Here is a 15,461-nt window from a genome sequence, read left to right as displayed (position 1 = left end):
CTCATGCGAGCTGCTGGGTGTGGCAGGGTGGGTGAGGTGGTGTATGAGGAGCCTGCAGGCCCCTTCCAGGCAGGAGAGGCCCGGGCTCCTGCACCCCTAAGCATACCTCCTCCTCTAGGAAGTGGCGAAGGGCTCAGCAGCCCCAGCCCCTTGGAACGCAGCCCTGGGTCTGAGCCACCATCCCCAGGACCTGCCACCTCCCCGGCATCTTCAGACCTGGACCCCGAGGCAGTGCGAGGGGCCCTCCGGGAATTCCTGCAGGAGCTGCGGAATGCCCAGAGACAACGGGTGAGGCTGGGTGTGAGCGGCTGGAGAGGGAACCGGGTGGCCCAGGGCCCTGCAGGGCGCTGCGGGTTGTCAGAGCAGAGGTCTTCCCTTTCCCCGGACGTTGGGGCCTCAGGATGAGCTTCAGGCCCAGATGAGCACCCTGAGTCGCCAGCTGGCCGAGATGGAGGCCGAGAGGGACAATGCAACGTCACGGGTGAGGCAGCTGCAGAAGGCGGTGGCCGACAGTGAAGAAGGTGAGTGCCACCCCCTGGGTCCTTGTCCTGTTCTCTGTGCTCTTAGTAGCCGCGGCGGGACCTGTGGGATTGGCCTGAACAGCTCCTGCGTCCCTGCCCTGGCCACCATGTCCTGTCTCCTCTGGGGGACCCCCCCAATCAGTCCCACTCCGTGTGTCCAGACCGGCAGGCCCTCGAGGGCCCTGTGGTGGGTGGAGGGCAGGCCTGGCCGGGCCTGACGGGGCTGGGCTGCCACAGCGCGGCGTGGCGTGAGCGGACGGCTGAGCGGGGTGCAAGCACGCCTAGTGCGCCAGGAGGAGAGCGTGCGCCGCAGCGAGCGGGAGCGCCGGGCCGCCCTGGGCCAGGTGGCCGCCCTGGAGAGGAGCCTGCAGGCCACGGAGAGCGAGCTCCGGGCCAGCCAGGTAGGCGGGAGCTGAGGGCCAGCCGGGGTGGGGGCGGCTGGGGGTCCGACTGTGCTCCTCTCTGTTGCTGTCTGTCGGGGTCACAGTGCCCGCTAACGTGACCAGCCTGTGACTCCGTCCGGAAGCACATTCAGATTCCGCCCTCCTATTCGTCCCCGGGGTCACTAGGCCGTAGAAGAAAAGGCCTGGGCTTTTGAGCCCGAAGGAGAAAAGCCTGGGTTCAAGTCCTGGCCCAGCTGCTTGCCTGCCTGCTCTCATTTTCCTCCTCTGTAAACAGGGGACACCAGGCATTGTCTCCCAGAGATGATGCTCGAAGGGTCTTAACATACAGTGTTCGGGGGCCCTCCGTTTCCTTTGTCTCTGTGTAGCCACACGAGTCGTGCTCTGGGGTTTTTCTGTGTGTGGGGGGGGTGGGGTGGGGGTGTGTGTCTGAGGCAGGGCACCCTGGCCCTGGTGGTGACAGTCCAGGCCACCAACGCCTTGAGCCTTTCTCCCCCTCGCTCCCTCCCCCTCCATCCTCGCCCCCACAGCCCACCCCCTGCCTCTGGCTCCAGGTCAGTCTGAGCGGGATTGTTATGTCTGTGGTTCCAGCTCTGGCCTTGGGCCCGGCCGCGGGGGCCGCAGCGGGGGGGGAGGCCAGGAACACAGCTGAGCAGAGGCCAGAGTGGGGCTGCCAGGCCCAGACATGGCAGACATGGGGCTCTGAGCACGGCAACAGAGGGGCCAGACCCGGGGCGGGGTTGTATTGGCTGTAATAGGATGGGAATGGGAATGGAAGGGCCCCAGTCTGTCTTCCGGTCCTGTCCCCACTCCTCTAGCTTCCTTTACTGTCTGACCCCGTGTGAGGGAGGGAAGAACATCATCCCCTAAAACCAGGTAGGGCCCAGGGCTCCCACCCGGCTCAGCTCAGGGCACACAATGCAGCTTCCGGGCCTGCCTCTGGAGAGTGACGCAGCAGAGCAGGGGATGCCCTGGAATCTGCATTTTTACCCCCCCTCCCCCAGGGCTCTGTGAATACCTTGTGGTGCCCCTGGGCAGTGCAGTCTCCCCACTATACGGATGTGAAATAGGGCCACAGAGCAGGAAGAGAGAACCCTGGATCACAGAGCCTGTTAGACCAGCCCAAACCAGAATGTGCTCGGGATCCTCAGGTCAACCCATCCTGCGAACATAGGGGGACACTGAGGCCTCAGGAGGGTCACAGGCCGGCCCCAGGTCACACAGGGAGTGGCTGGACCAGCCCCCTCAAGGTCCTGAGGGGATGGGGGGAGGTGTGGGGCGGCCGGACAGCTGGGGCCTGATCCCTCCGCATCCCCAGGAGAAGGTCAGCCAGATGAAGGCCAACGAGGTGAAGCTGGAGAGCGACAAGCGGCGCCTGAAGGAGGTGCTGGACGCCTCTGAGAGCCGCACCATCAAGCTTGAGCTGCAGCGGCGCTCGCTCGAGGGGGAATTGCAGCGCAGCCGCCTGGGCCTGGGTGACCGTGAGGCTCAGGCCCAGGTCCTCCAGGACCGGGTGGACTTCCTGCAGAGACAGGTGGGTCCCCACCACCGCCTGCAGGCCCCTCATCTGCACGCCCAACACCAGGTGCTTTACACGGACCCCATAATACTTCCAGCAACCCTGTGAAGCAAGCGTCATCCTCATTTCATGGATGGACAGGCAGAGACTCAGACATGACATCATCACCCAAGATCACATAGCTAATAAGAGACACAGACAGAACCCGAGTTTAAGACTCTGACAACAGAATCTGCACTTCTAGGAAGCAGGTGGGACAAGTTAGAGTTGTAGATTCCACTCGTGTCCCTTTTTGCCTTGGCTGCCAGGAAGCTCAGCTTTAGACTGTTCAGTAACTCTGCGAGCCCTGCACAGTCACCCACCAAAGTCAAGAACACAGAACATTTCCAGTTTGTGGTGGTTGTGGTGGTTACTCGTTCTCTTCCATAGCAGGGAGGAGAAGGGAATGAGAATGGGGAGGAGACCGTGGGGTCTGAGACAACCAGGTGGGTGGCACTCCGGGTGAGGGGAGTTAACCAGCAGTGGGACCAGGGCCCTGGTTGCAGTAGGCTGAGCCTGCGGGAGCGCATGGGAACAATGAGCATCAGTGATGAAGGCCTAGGCAGAGTGGGAGGGGCTTGGCTTGGGTTCAGCCTCCCTGCTGGAGGCCATGTCGAGAGCAGAGCCACTTAACCATCCTGTCTGTCCTCCTGCCAGGTGACAGACAGTGAGGTGAAGGCAGGGACCCTGCAGCTGACAGTGGAACGGCTGAGTGGGGCCCTGGTCAAGGTGGAAGAGAGCGAGGGGGCCTTGCGGGACAAGGTGCAGGGCCTGACCGAAACCCTGGCCCAGAATAGCGCCAGCCTTACCAGCGCCCGGGACAAGAATCTGCACCTGCAGAAGGCCCTCGGCGCCTGTGAACATGACCGCCAAGTGCTGCAAGTATGGATTCCAGGGCCTGGCTCGGGGTGGGCTCGGTGAGAGTTAGCCGCCAAGGGCAGGCTTGGAGGGGCCCTGAGAGAGAGCCAGCCCCTGGGGCCATCAGTCGGGAGCCCTAGGGAGCCAGTGAGGCTTGGAGGTGGGGGGGCCCAATAAAAGCATTGGCCAATAAGAAGAGATTTGGGGGAGCAATAAGAGAATAAGTCTACTCATAGAGGCTTACAGACACCCAGAGGCAGGGTTGATGGGATAGAGTTGGGGTCCGAGGGGTCCCCACCTGATGTAGGTCAGTGGGCCAGGCCTGCTGTCCGCCTTGCCCTCAGATAAGAGTTTTGAGCTGTTTTACGGGCTGTGACCCTGACCCGGAGGTACAGAGGAGAGGGAGCCTTTGCTCCATCCTGGCCCCATCAGCCCCCGTCCCCCAGGAACGGCTGGAGGCCGCTCGGCAGGCGTTATCCGAGGCACGGAAGCAGAGCGGCTCCCTGGGCGAGCAGGTGCAGACGATGCGGGGCGAGCTGGCGGACCTGGAGCTGCAGCGGGCGGAGGCAGAGGGCCAGCTACAGCAGCTTCAGGAGGTGAGGGCCGGGATGGGCCCCTTCTGTCCCCAGGACGCTGAGGCCCTCCGGATGGAGTGGGACCTTCCTTGTCCCAGCCTCCTCCCAGACCCAGGCCCAGCCTCCCCTGGGGAAGCCTGGTTCCTTCAGCCCACACGCCCATTACACAGATGGAGAAGCCGAGGCCCGGAGAGGCGGCCGCAGGTGATAGGTGTCTGCCGTGCGCCTCCCAGGGCCGGCGGCGCTAGGGCCTTGCTGGCTTCTGCAGGTGCTGCGGCAGCGCCAGGAGGGGGAGGCCGCGGCCCTGCACACAGTCCAGAAGCTGCGCGACGAGCGGCGGCTGCTGCAGGAGCGCCTGGACAGCCTGCAGGCCGAGCTCGCCCAGCTGGAGGCCGAGAAGCGGGAGGTGGAGCGGTCGGCGCTGCGGCTGGAGAAGGACCGGGCGGCCCTCCGGAGGATGCTGGACAAGGTGGGCGGAGCCTCCAGGGCCTCCCCTCCCTCCCTCTGGGTCCTAGCTGGGGTTGCGTTTGGCCGCGTGTCCCCAGGGCCTGGGGGCCTCGGGTGCTCCCTGGCCCCCTGGTCTTCCTGCCTCTAACCTGACACCCCTCCCTGAGCCCCCCGCTCTCGGCGGGACCTCCCTCCTTCCCGGGGCCCCCTGCTGCCCTCCTGCTCTCCCTGCCTAGGTGGAGCGCGAGAAGCTTCGCAGCCACGAGGACACGGTGCGGCTGAATGCCGAGAGGGGCCGCCTGGACCGCACGCTCACAGGGGCCGAGCTGGAGCTCGCTGAGGCCCAGAGGCAGATCCAGCTGCTGGAGGTCCAGCCCCCGGCTACCCTCTCTCCCCCGAGCCCTGGACCCGGACCCCCACCTCCCGCCCCTGCCCTCGGCCTGAGTGCCGAGCTGTCCCGGGAGTTGCTGGTGGCTCAGGCGGCCCAGGCCCCTCAGCCTCCATAACCAGTCCGGACCCTTGGAGGGGGGCAGCCCAGAGCCGGGTCCCAGAGGGAGGGGTCCTCCCCAGCGTGGAGAGAAAAGAGAAGCCAGTTAGCTGTGAGCCTGTGTGCGTGTAGGCTGTGGGCACGCAGAGGTGTGAGTGTGCCTGGGCGTGTTCTCGTGCATGTAGCGTGAGTCTCGTGCACAGACGTGGCAAGTCGCAGTATTAGGAACGTGTTTTACGTGTGTGTGTCTTTGTGTACAGACGTCTTCCTGTATGTAGATGTAGCAGTGTTGGGCTTTTGCACATACGCGTGCATCCATGTGAGCCCGGTGAGTATTTACGTGCTTGCTTTTGTGCCTGTGGGGGGGGGGGGCCTGTCTCTGTGTTTGACCACGTCTGCGCGTGTGTGTGCCTGCCTGTCAGTGGGGCTCGCTGGGTACCCTGAGCCAGGCTTTGCAGACCAGGTGGGCCAGGAACGTGGGGGGCAAACACGGATCTCTCCTGCACCCCCGTGTGCACTGACTTTGCCCGGAGGGGCCTTTAGGCTCCTGGGAGGTGCCCGACATCCCCTTGCACGCGCGCGCACACACAGGGCCAGACCCCTGACTAGCCGCCCCGCCCGCAGGCCCAGGTGCAGACAGAGCGCACGCTGGAGGCGCGGGAGCAGGCCCACCAGCAGCGGGTACACGGGCTGGAGGAGCAGGTACCCAGGCCCCTCCGCAGGATGTGGAAACGGGGGGGAGGGGAGCAGCAGAGGGCTGGCCGCGACCCCCGTAGAAGCAGTCAGCAGCACCCGTGACTGAAATGGTCCGGACATGGGCTCAAGTGATGTCATTGGAACTCCGTCCTCATGGCTGTCCGCTGGGTGGCACAGATGGCCCGAGCAGCCCCAGCCTAGGTTATCCCAGCAACCCACCATCCTAGAGGAACGGGGGTCTTTTCTTCCTGAGAGCAATAGCAGAAGTCCCAGGGATGATCCTTACTGGCCAGCTTGGATCCCAGATCCCTGACCTGACCTGTGCATGGGTAGGCCAGGCCTGGGTCATGGGTCCCCCCAGTCGGGCTAGCGCCAGGCCTACTTAAATAATGAGAGTGGGGACAGGTGGCCCCTGAAGAGATGCCGAGGAGTGGTCAGAAGACAGCCAGCTGCCCTGTGAGACGGAATGGGAGGGGAGGGAAGCATCCTGGTGCTTCATGAGACCCACTTTTGCCTGAAACAGGCAGGATCAGGTCCCCTGTGCGGCCCCAGCTGCAGCCACCCCTATTTCTCTGACATCAGGCAGGGGGCCTGGGCCAGCCGGGCTGGCCTCACCTTCCCTTTCTTCTCCAGGTGTCCACGCTGAAGGGACAGTTGCAACAGGAGCTTCGGAGGAGCTCAGCATCCTTCTCCCCCATGTCTGGCCCCTCAGGGGAATGAGCCCCTTCCTGGTGGGCATCCTGGAGAGCAGCAGCAGCCATCTGTCCACGCGGTCTGCCCTGGCCCTGGCCTGTCCGGGCCACCAGAACTCGGCGGGGGGTGGGGAGGAGCCAGGTGGCAGCACCGAGGGCTGAGGGCCGGGGACTCCAGCAGCAGCTTCTTGGCATCATCCGTGGGTCCCACCTCGGTCTGGTCCCTCCCCTGGGATGAGCCTCCAGGTCCCATGAGAGCCTCCCTGAGTGGCTGAGCCGAAGCCGGGGGTCACGGAGGCCCCCTTGCCTCTGGCTGGCCCTGGAGCATGGACGCACAGGAAAGAGGAAGGGAGCCTGGGAGTCAGAGACCCAGGCCTTCCCCCAGCTTTCCAGAGCTCTCTTTGCCTTAGTTCAGAGTGTGTGTCAGGAAATTCCTCAGAGTTCAGAGTCCCTGTATTTTTATACCTTTTTCAGTGTTAACGGTTCAGAACTGTTTTTTGTAGCAAGGAGACCTCATTTTCTAAAAACGGTTTGTACAGACGCGTCTCTTCACTTCTGCACCTGAGAGGTGGTGGGGGGAGACGCTGGGGCCTGGGCCGGGAGGGATGAGGCCCCTGGCCAGGGGTGCACGGCGGGGCGGGGGCGCTTGAGAAGGGCTGTGGCACTTCCCAGCCTCACAGGATGTCGGCGCGGGGAGGGCCCCGGGGTCCTGTGCCACCCGTCCCAGGTAACAGATGGGGCTGTGACCCAAACTGCCCAGCTCGACTCCTTCCAGCTGCAGCTCTCTGGCCCCTCCTCAGGACAGGGCCCCCCCCTCTGGACAGTGGCAGGCCTTCCAGGCCTGGGAGTGACCCTGGGGTCTTGTCCTGGCTCCGCCCAGTGAGCCCAGCGAAGCTGCACAACTTCAGAGGCTCGGTTTGCTCGTGTGTAAAATGGGGACGCGCCTCAGGGTGGTTATGAGGAGGTACTCGAGCAAGGTGCTCAGTGTTCGCGAGGAGAAATTCCTGTCCTCCCTGGAGTCCGGTGCAGTCAGGTTCTGCCCCAGCTCTGCCACCTCTAGCTGTGGACCCTTGGTGGGTCACCTGCTGCCCCTGGGCATCCTGTCTGTAAGACGGAGACATTCCCAGGCCCGTTGGGAGGGGGTGCTGGCCACGCACGGGCAGCCTGGTCCTCCCGAGCTGGTCAGAGGGAGGCATTCTAATGCCTTGCCCTAGTTCTGCCCTCTGAACCGCAACCCTTCCCCCAAAGGTGGATCTGAGTCCACCTGCCTTGACCTCCTGCTTTATACTCTGTGTGCATCTTTATGCCTCCATGTGGGCGGCCTCCCGTCTTGGCTTGTACCCCTTGTACCCCTCTGATGACAGGGAACTCACGCCCTCACCAAGCAGCCTGAACAATGAGGAAGCTGTATCCCCCGCCATGCCCCCACAGACCCTGGGAGGAAAGTTGTCACAGTCCATCTTTCTGGGGGGGGGGGTCCGCTGAAGCCAGTGGGGGAGGAGGCAGGACTGGGACCGCAGAGGCAAGGCCACAGGTCACGCGAACAGTCCCTTCTCCCCAGGGCCCCAGGCAGCCTCTCAATGAGGACAAGCAGTCGGAGGCAGCTGGCCACCCGCTCTGGCTCCCAACTGAAAAGTGACTGAATCTTTTGTAAAAAGAATTTTAATTTTATATAAAACAAAGGTGGTCTATGCCCGGGAGCTGTAGGAAATCCAAGCAGACCAGCTGGGGTGAGGGGCATAGCCTACCTTGAGGGGCCAGGGGACTGTCCTCAGAGGGACTGAGAAGGCACATCAGAGGCCCAGGTCCCACCCAGAGGCCTGGGGGTGCCCCTCATCAGGGGGCGAAGAGTGGGGAGTGGGGAGCCCCCCTTGTGCCGCAGGGGTGTCTGCAGGCTGGGAGAGGGGCCTGAGACGAACCCCCAGGGCCACAGTCCACTAACTTTTTACAGAATAAGAGGGTTGTCAGGCTGGGGAGAAAAGCACCAGGTCAGGCAGGGCCTGAGGGCCCCGGATCCGAGGAGGGTCCAGGGCGGGGGTGGGGGTGGGGGGGACCAGCTCCACCCTAGCAGCCCCCGCAGCTCCTGGCACAGGAGGCCGCCACGGACTGGCACAGCCCACTGCTGGCCATGATGCCACATTTGGAGAACTTGTCCCGACACAGGTCAGCTGCGGTGGGGGCAAGGAGCCGGGGTCAGGGCGGGGCCGGGTGATGGAAAACCACTGGCCCCTTGTCCACCCTGTGGCAGGGAATGTTCCGAGGCCGAGCAGCCAGGAGGGGGCTCAGGATCCCCCCGGAAGTGGCCCTGGCGCAGAACACATGCTTAATCACCACCAGGTGGGAGGGTGGGGGGCGGGGAGGGGTCTAGGGGTGCAGGCCTTCCTACCTCGAAGGAGCTCCTCGTGGGCACAGACCGTGCGGACACAGATCTCCTTGTTGACCACGTACACGCGGCGGAGGCTGGGGATACGGAGCCGGGCCGGTGGCGTCACCCCCTCGCCCAGCCCCACTGGGGGAGCCCGCGCGGCCCGACCCCTACGTCTGGGCTCAACTTCAGGATTCGCGCTTCCCTCAGGTCCCACCTCGGCCGGGTGCTGCCGCCCGCCCCGCGCCCCCCCTGCACCCCCTGCCCCCGCCCTGCCTGTGCTCACCTGTAGAAGCAGACCTCATTGAGACACTGTTTGCAAGGCTTGTGGATGGAGTAGAGGCGGGTGCACGGGTACTGCTCCTCGCGGCAGTCTGGGGGATGCGCGGGATCAGACGGGGAGGCTGCAGCCTGGGGCCCCGAGCTGGGGGGGGGCCCAACGTTGCCCACCAAGCCTGGCCCTCCTATCAGGGTCTAGGTCCACCCTGCGCCCTCCGGCCCGGGGCGCACACGCACACGGGCGCGCACAGATGCCAGCCTGGCCGGGCCTCGGGGGGCTGCCCGATTTTGTACAAGGCATTCATATGCGCACAGAGCAGCAACCACACTTGGAAGCATTTACTAGGACACGCATAAGCTCAAACACGCCCACGCCCACACTCACATGGTCACAGGAGTCCACACCAACCCCGCGGGCAGGGCTGTGCACGCTCACAGGACCGCACCCTAACACTGAGCTCACGAGGGGGCAGCGGCCTCGCGCTCCGGCTCCCGCAGGCTCGTGGGGGCAGCACAGGGGCTCCGCTCTTGGCCTCACCCGCCCCGGGCACCAGCTGGGCCTGCTGGCTGGCAGGCAGGAAGCCCCCTGCACGCTCCCTTCCTCTCCCCAGTGTCTGGGGGTCGAGGGCCCTTCCTGAGCCTGCAGACAAGCCCGGGGGCAAGGGGGTCCCCCAGAGCCCGAGGGGCCCTGGAGTTGCTGGCCTAAAGCAGGGGCATGTGTGCAAGCCACTGACCCTACCATCTACCCAGCCAAAGCCAAAGGCCCGGCTGTCCCCGTCCCACCAGCGCCGCGCCCCACTCTACCCCGACTCCTGGGGCCGTGCCTCTGTTTCTCCAGCTGTCAGGGAAGCTCTTACCCAGAGGCCCAGGCTCCGTGGGCTCTGTCTCCACATTTCCTGGAGCTGGTGTTGGGAGAGGGGCAGGCAGAGATCACTGAGAGGGGTCCATTCAGAGCAGCTGCCCCCCCCGGCACAGACCCGCCGCTCCCAGGGCCGTCAGGAGCTGGAAGCCTACCTACGGTGGGGGCCGCGATGACTTCCTGTTGGACTTGCTGCTGGGACTGGAACTGGAACTGCTCCGCGGGGGGCCGAGGAGTCACCTCTGAGATGGGGCACGATCAGGTGGTCCGCTCCATTCTCTCCACCCCTGCACCAGGCTGCCCACCCACCCGCCCTGCCCCGGCCCGGCCCGGCCCGGCCCTTTACCTTGATAATCATAGTAGTCCGGGTTGTCTGAGAACAAAGACGAATACGGAATTGTGGGGGGTCGGGTGAGCTCTCAGTCCCAGGGGCCAAGGAGGTCACGGCTAAACCCAGGACCACCCCCTTGGACTCCCACCTCCCTTCCCACCGGGTCCCCAGCTGAGTCAGGCACACCCGGCAGGGTGTGGGGAGACCTGGGCGGGGCAAGGCCCTTACCTATCTGGTCACTGTAGTGGGTGTACTGGACGTGGTCTGGGAACGGGGGCAGCGGGTCTAGGTCATATTGGCCCTGAGCCAGCAGGCCTGCTGTGAGGAAGCAAAGTATGAGGGGGTGCCCTGCAGGGAAGGACAGCAGGGGCCCCGAGGCACCTCTGGGGAGGATGAGTAGAGGTCCCAAGGGCAGGCCGGCAAGACCCTAAGATTCTACAACTAGACTCTTAGATCCAAGGGATCCAAACTCCTTCCTCAAGCACAGAGGTCCTTACACTCCTTGTTCCTCTGTCACCTCACTGACCTTTTTTGGCCTGCCACCCCCATGCTGGCTTCCTGGCTATTCCTGGAACTCAGCACACTCCTGTCTGCCCCAGGGCCTTTGCACTTGACTTTCCCTAGGCCTGTAATCTTGGTTAACTTCTCCTCCTTCAGGTCTCAACTAAAAAGTCCTGCCAAGAGGCCCTCCCTGGCCCATCCACCCTCTCCATCCTGTTTTTCTGTTTCCATCACAGCACTCGACACACTGACATTTATCACATGGACTTGATATGTCAGCTGCCCTTCCCTAGACGGGCAGCAACGAAGGCAGGGATGTGTCTGCCCGGTTCATCACTGTATCCCCAGAGCCTAGGCCGGTGCCTGGCACATAGTAGGAGCTCAACAAATATCTGTTACATTAATAAATGTTAGACTTGGCAGGGCCTTTGATCCCCACTGATAACTCCTCATTTGACCAACAGGGATCACTCCACGGTCAAAATTGTATAGGGTGGTTGGGTCCCACATGGGTCTAGAACCCAGACCTCTCTAGAGACTCCCTGCCTTGCGTACCTCTCCCTCCTACACATCGGCCCCCAGGAGGGTCAGTACTTCAGAGGAAAAGCATGGGCTCCCGGTGCCTGGGTGCGTGCCCACTCTCCAGAGCCCCAGCCTGGCTGCTTCTGTGGGGGGTTGGGGTGAGGGCCTGGGAGGTGCCTCCGACGTCGGGAGGGGTTGGCCAGTCCAGTCTGTGGTCCAGGAGGCCGGAGGCCCTGCGACCCGGGGAGCTGAGTTCTGGCCACAGGGCCCAATAAAGGCTCACCGCCAGCTCCCAACCTCCGCCCATGCCGGGGGGAGCCCCCCAGCCCCAGGAGCACTTACCAGGCAGGAACAGCAGGAAGAGGTAGGCAGCTCTCATGGCTACGAGGTGAGGCAGTCTGGGCTGGTGTCGGGACAGCTGGAGGAAGAGGAGGGGCGAGCTGTAGCTCAGGCCCACTCACCCAGGACTGCGGAGCCCACCTCCGCTCCCCCGCATCTAGCCCAGAGAAGGAGGCGCTCGGAACGGAAGCCAGGCATAGGGAGGGCCAGGAGTCGGGCGGGGCGGGGGGAGCTACTTTGGAGGGCCATCTGCTGTCCCCTGTGGCCCACTGGGTGTTCAGGTCCCAAGGGACAAGGCCTCCAACCTTGCTGCAGGGTTGATCCAGCAAAGGGACAGAACCCACCCTGCCTTTCTCACTAAGGGGGCCTTTCTAGCCCCCCACTAGCCTTGACTCCACTCTCCCAGCCCACGGCCATGCCCACCTTCTGACTCAGCGCCTCCTGGTGTCTCATGCACTGATCACGTGAACCCCTGACCCCAGGCCCAACCGCAGGACCCCGGCCCCACTCAGCCACCATCACAGCCGGGACTCCGCAGCGTCTGCCAAACCCACAACCTGCTCCCAATTAGCCCCCGGGCCCTGAGTGTCTTGCTCTGCAGGAAACCACATGCATGCATGGGCCCCAGGGGCCGAAGGGCAGCCAGGCCTGGGCAGGGCTCCCACCCCCAGAAGATTCCTCTCCTGCCAGGCCTCCAGGCCTCCTAAGACCTGGCTGTCTTCATCACAGGCTCACGAGACTAAGGTCTATTTGTCTGCAGCAGCAGGAAACACTTAGGGTGGAGTCTGAGGAGAGTTTCTCTGGATCCTAGAAGGGCAGTGCTGGAGGGACCGTGATGTCACCCGGCCCAGGGGTTCTGAGCTTCCTAACACTGTATGACAAGTGTTACACGGGTCATTTTGCGGGGAGGGAACAGTGGTCCTTAGCCTTCATCAGGCTCTTGAAGTTCCAGAACTTCAGTCTTTGGCCACACCGTGGGCTTGGCCGGGTCTACAGGTCCCCGTGTGCATTCCCGGCTCAGTGGGAGGCAGTCTCCGGACTGTCATCCTTCCGCCGACAGTGCTGGGAGAGAGCCCAGGGTCCTCCCAGGAGGGCCCCTCCCACCACAGCTAAGGGAGTTCTTCCAGACAGCTAACTGGACCCCTAACTGCCCCCGGGCGTCTGGGGAGAGGGGAAGGAAACGTGGGCATCGGTCCCTCTTCCCTCCCAATCCTGAGCCTTCCGGGACCCCCCGCCTGGCTCATACATTCACCACCTCCCTTCTTTACTGGGGTGGAGGAGATGAGACCCCATGACTCAAGCTGCCCCAGAGGCAGGGCACATCTGGCTCCCCACAGTCCCATTCTGAAAACCCTTGGCCTTCTCACGGTAGGAGGGACCAAAAGACCCGGAGCTCTTTCCTTGTAACTCCCCACAAGGCCTCACTATCCCCTCCTTGTCCCCATGGGCTGGTGGCAGCCAGGCCAGTTGGAGCTGTCACCACTCAGGAGGAGGCCCTGAGTTGGGGCCTAAGGGGTCTTAAGAAGTGGGGTGGGAGTTGTCTGTCCCCCAAACCCTTCCTAGGCCTCTCAGCCTCCTGCATGGAGTCTTCCTCCCCAGGAAGTTCTGGCACCCAGGCCCAGGCTTATTGGGGGAAGGGGCCCCCAGGGCAAGGGGTGTGGGAGTGACGGATCCTCCTGGGGGGACCACATCTCCAAGCACCTCTGTCTAGACTATGGATTTTGGGGTGTGGGGGAGGCCGGGACCTGCCTAGGAGGCGGCCCCCTTCTGGCCCCTTCCACAGCTGGGGACCCCACCCCAAGCGATCGTGGGCAGGAGGGGATGAGCGGGGCCTACTCAGAGCCCTGGACCCCACGCTCCCGGGGCGGGGGGGGGCGCCGGCTGCGGAGCGGTGTGGGGGGGAGACCAGATGTGGCGGCGCACAGCTGGGAACAATCAGCTGCGAGCTCGCTTGGCGGCTCCCCGCGCCCTCGGTCCCGGCTGTCCCTTTGTCTCTCCGCGGCTGTGGCCCGGCCGCTCCCGCCGACGCCTCCACCCCACCCGCGGCAGTCCAGCCTCCCGGGGCCAACGAGAGACCCCCCGCGCCCCGACGCCCCAACTTGGGCTCCCCCAAACTCTTCCAAACTCGGGCCCCCCGTCCAAACGACTCCAAAGTCCCCAAGTGCCCTCTTAGCATCTGCTCAGACGGCCCCGGGGTTCAGGAAGCCCGGCAGCCGCCCCCAGGCCCGGGGGCCCGCGGAGCCCCGCACCCAGGCCCCCCCACCCCCAGGGCCCCTTAGCGGCCCCCGCCGCCAGGCCCGCGCCTACCTGGTCGGGTCACTCCGCCGCCCGCTCCGAGTCCGCCCGCGGAGCCGCCCCTCCGCCCGCTCCGAGCCCCCCTCCGGGCCCCCGACGGGTCGGCGCCCGCCCTCCAGCCCCGGAGCCGCTGGGTCCTAACGCGAGCTCCGCCCGCCCGCCCGCGGGGCTCCAGCCCGCTTCTGGGGCGGCCCTGGGGGAAGCGCCCCCGGGGCCACCCTCACGTCGGCGCGCAGACCTCAGGCGGGCAGAACGCCTGCCCCGTCTCCTCGCCACGTCTGGGCTGCGGTCTGGTGTGAGGTGGGTTTTGGAGGACGTGTTACCCCATTTCACAGAGAAGGAAACCGAGTCCCGCAAAGGGGATTCGCCCACGGCCACGCAGCTCTCTCCCCTCTGGCTTCTCTTAGCTTCCGGGACAGCCTTTCTGACCTGCTTTCCCTCCTGCCTCTCTGGCAATGCCTTCTGGGTCTCCCTAGGCAGCTCCAGGTGGGGGCTGGCTTCCAGAACCAGCGCTGCTGTCCGCCCCTGCACCACAGGCTACCAGGCCTGGCCCCAAGAACGTCCCCAAGGCAACAAGGATCCAGCGAGGATCCAAGTCCAAGTTCATGCCTCCTGACTGGCTCCCGGAGGGGTCCCCATCTGGGCAGCAGTACCAGCATCCTTCCATCCCTCAGGCTTCCTCCCTTGCTCTCCGCCCCTGCACGGAGCCCAGCACCCAGCCCAGCACCCTGCCACTAATCCCGCTTCACAGAGATTGAGTCTGGGCACTGCCCCCGCCGTGGTGTAAGCCACCATTAGCTCTTGCCGGGACTCTGTAATAACCTCTCATCTAGGCCTTCCCAAGTGGGCTCTGCCCTCCCTGACCCCCTCGGACGCTGGCCCCCTTCTACTTAGAGCCTTTTGCTGGCTTCCCATGGCACCTGGGAAAAAAGCTAAACTGGCCTGTGACCCCCCCCAGGACCTCACCCTTCATCTCCGTCTGGCTCTGCCTCCTCATTCCCTGCCTGGTCTCCCAGCAGCCACGTGGCCTTTTGGCAGTCTCTCACTAAGCCCTTTCCTCTGCTGCCACAGGACTTTTGCTCAAGCTGCTGCTTCCTCCTGCAACACTGATGAGGTCCGCCTCCTTCAGGTGATAGACCAAACCCTCCCTTCCTCAGAGGAGCCTTCCCTTTCTCCCTGTTCCGCCCCTAAGCACCTTCTGCTCTGCGGCTCACAGCCGTCCCGTTGCCCTACGTCTGTGCCCATTTGAATCCTGCTCCTCTCCCACTTGAGCTCGTGAGCTTGGGAGCTACATGAAGACAGCGACAAAGTGTGTTTGCTCATCCCCCGTTTATGCTCATTAGGCACAGTGCCAGGCTCAGAGCAGCTGTTCAGTAAACATTAATGGAATGAATGAATATGCACTCAATTCTCCTGGGAGAGACTGGCTGGGTGGGGGGTGTCGGTCCCTGCCTCTGGGGCAGACCTCCACCCTGCCTGGTCTGGGGAGCCCATGCCTGAGGCGGCAGCTCTGGCTGGGAGGACATGGGGATCTCCTTACCCCCAGTCATGCACCCCACAACTGCCTATCCCTTAAACTCTGAATCCTATTAGGCAGAAACTCCGTATGTCCCATGCATCCTTTGTTCCCTGGTGCTGGTTTGTCAAAGGAATGAATGAATGAATGAATGAATGAATATCTGCCACCCCCTCTCCAGGGTCTATCACAGAATAGCAGGGACTTCTGTTACCTGGA

At 63.8% G+C, this 15,461-nt stretch overlaps 2 protein-coding genes across 11 annotated transcripts in view; one reads left to right on the top strand and one right to left on the bottom strand.

The window, feature by feature from the left end:
- Window positions 1-6,773, top strand: part of CROCC (ciliary rootlet coiled-coil, rootletin) — a 45,894-nt gene extending 39,121 nt beyond the window's left edge. For 4 of the 6 annotated variants that reach the window (XM_036066988.2, XM_036066985.2, XM_036066983.2 and 1 more), the window contains 10 exons: window positions 119-288; window positions 401-521; window positions 759-922; window positions 2,241-2,456; window positions 3,138-3,362; window positions 3,785-3,934; window positions 4,182-4,382; window positions 4,597-4,728; window positions 5,472-5,549; window positions 6,177-6,773. In XM_036066988.2, the coding sequence (XP_035922881.2) occupies window positions 119-288; window positions 401-521; window positions 759-922; window positions 2,241-2,456; window positions 3,138-3,362; window positions 3,785-3,934; window positions 4,182-4,382; window positions 4,597-4,728; window positions 5,472-5,549; window positions 6,177-6,263 (1,544 nt within the window). In that variant the 3' untranslated portion in view covers window positions 6,264-6,773. Of the gene's footprint in view, window positions 1-118; window positions 289-400; window positions 522-758; window positions 923-2,240; window positions 2,457-3,137; window positions 3,363-3,784; window positions 3,935-4,181; window positions 4,383-4,596; window positions 4,729-5,107; window positions 5,176-5,471; window positions 5,550-6,176 lie in introns of those variants that run through there. The other 2 variants (XR_013448367.1, XM_036066986.2) reach the window with 2 other exon arrangements.
- A 1,108-nt stretch (window positions 6,774-7,881) lies between these two features.
- On the bottom strand, window positions 7,882-13,808 carry MFAP2 (microfibril associated protein 2). Of its 5 annotated transcripts, none has more exons than XM_036067005.2 (9): window positions 13,739-13,808; window positions 11,435-11,510; window positions 10,298-10,387; window positions 10,085-10,111; window positions 9,894-9,980; window positions 9,737-9,781; window positions 8,887-8,974; window positions 8,622-8,695; window positions 7,882-8,403 (listed from the first exon to the last, which is right to left on the bottom strand). In XM_036067005.2, exons 2-9 carry the CDS (start codon window positions 11,469-11,471, stop codon window positions 8,300-8,302), a joined length of 552 nt encoding a protein of 183 aa, XP_035922898.1. In that variant the 5' UTR covers window positions 11,472-11,510; window positions 13,739-13,808; the 3' UTR covers window positions 7,882-8,299. The 5 variants fall into 5 exon arrangements, with proteins under 5 accessions (XP_035922898.1, XP_035922896.1, XP_077927878.1 ...); XM_036067003.2 differs by having other exon boundaries at window positions 10,298-10,384; XM_078071752.1 differs by lacking the exon at window positions 13,739-13,808 and adding an exon at window positions 11,855-11,995 and having other exon boundaries at window positions 10,298-10,384.
- Window positions 13,809-15,461: the final 1,653 nt, after the last annotated feature.

This window comes from Halichoerus grypus, chromosome 5 (assembly GCF_964656455.1).
Source record: "Halichoerus grypus chromosome 5, mHalGry1.hap1.1, whole genome shotgun sequence".
NCBI lineage: Eukaryota > Metazoa > Chordata > Mammalia > Carnivora > Phocidae > Halichoerus > Halichoerus grypus.
Note: the sequence above shows the minus strand (reverse complement) of the source record. Positions and strands in the feature narration are given on the sequence as shown.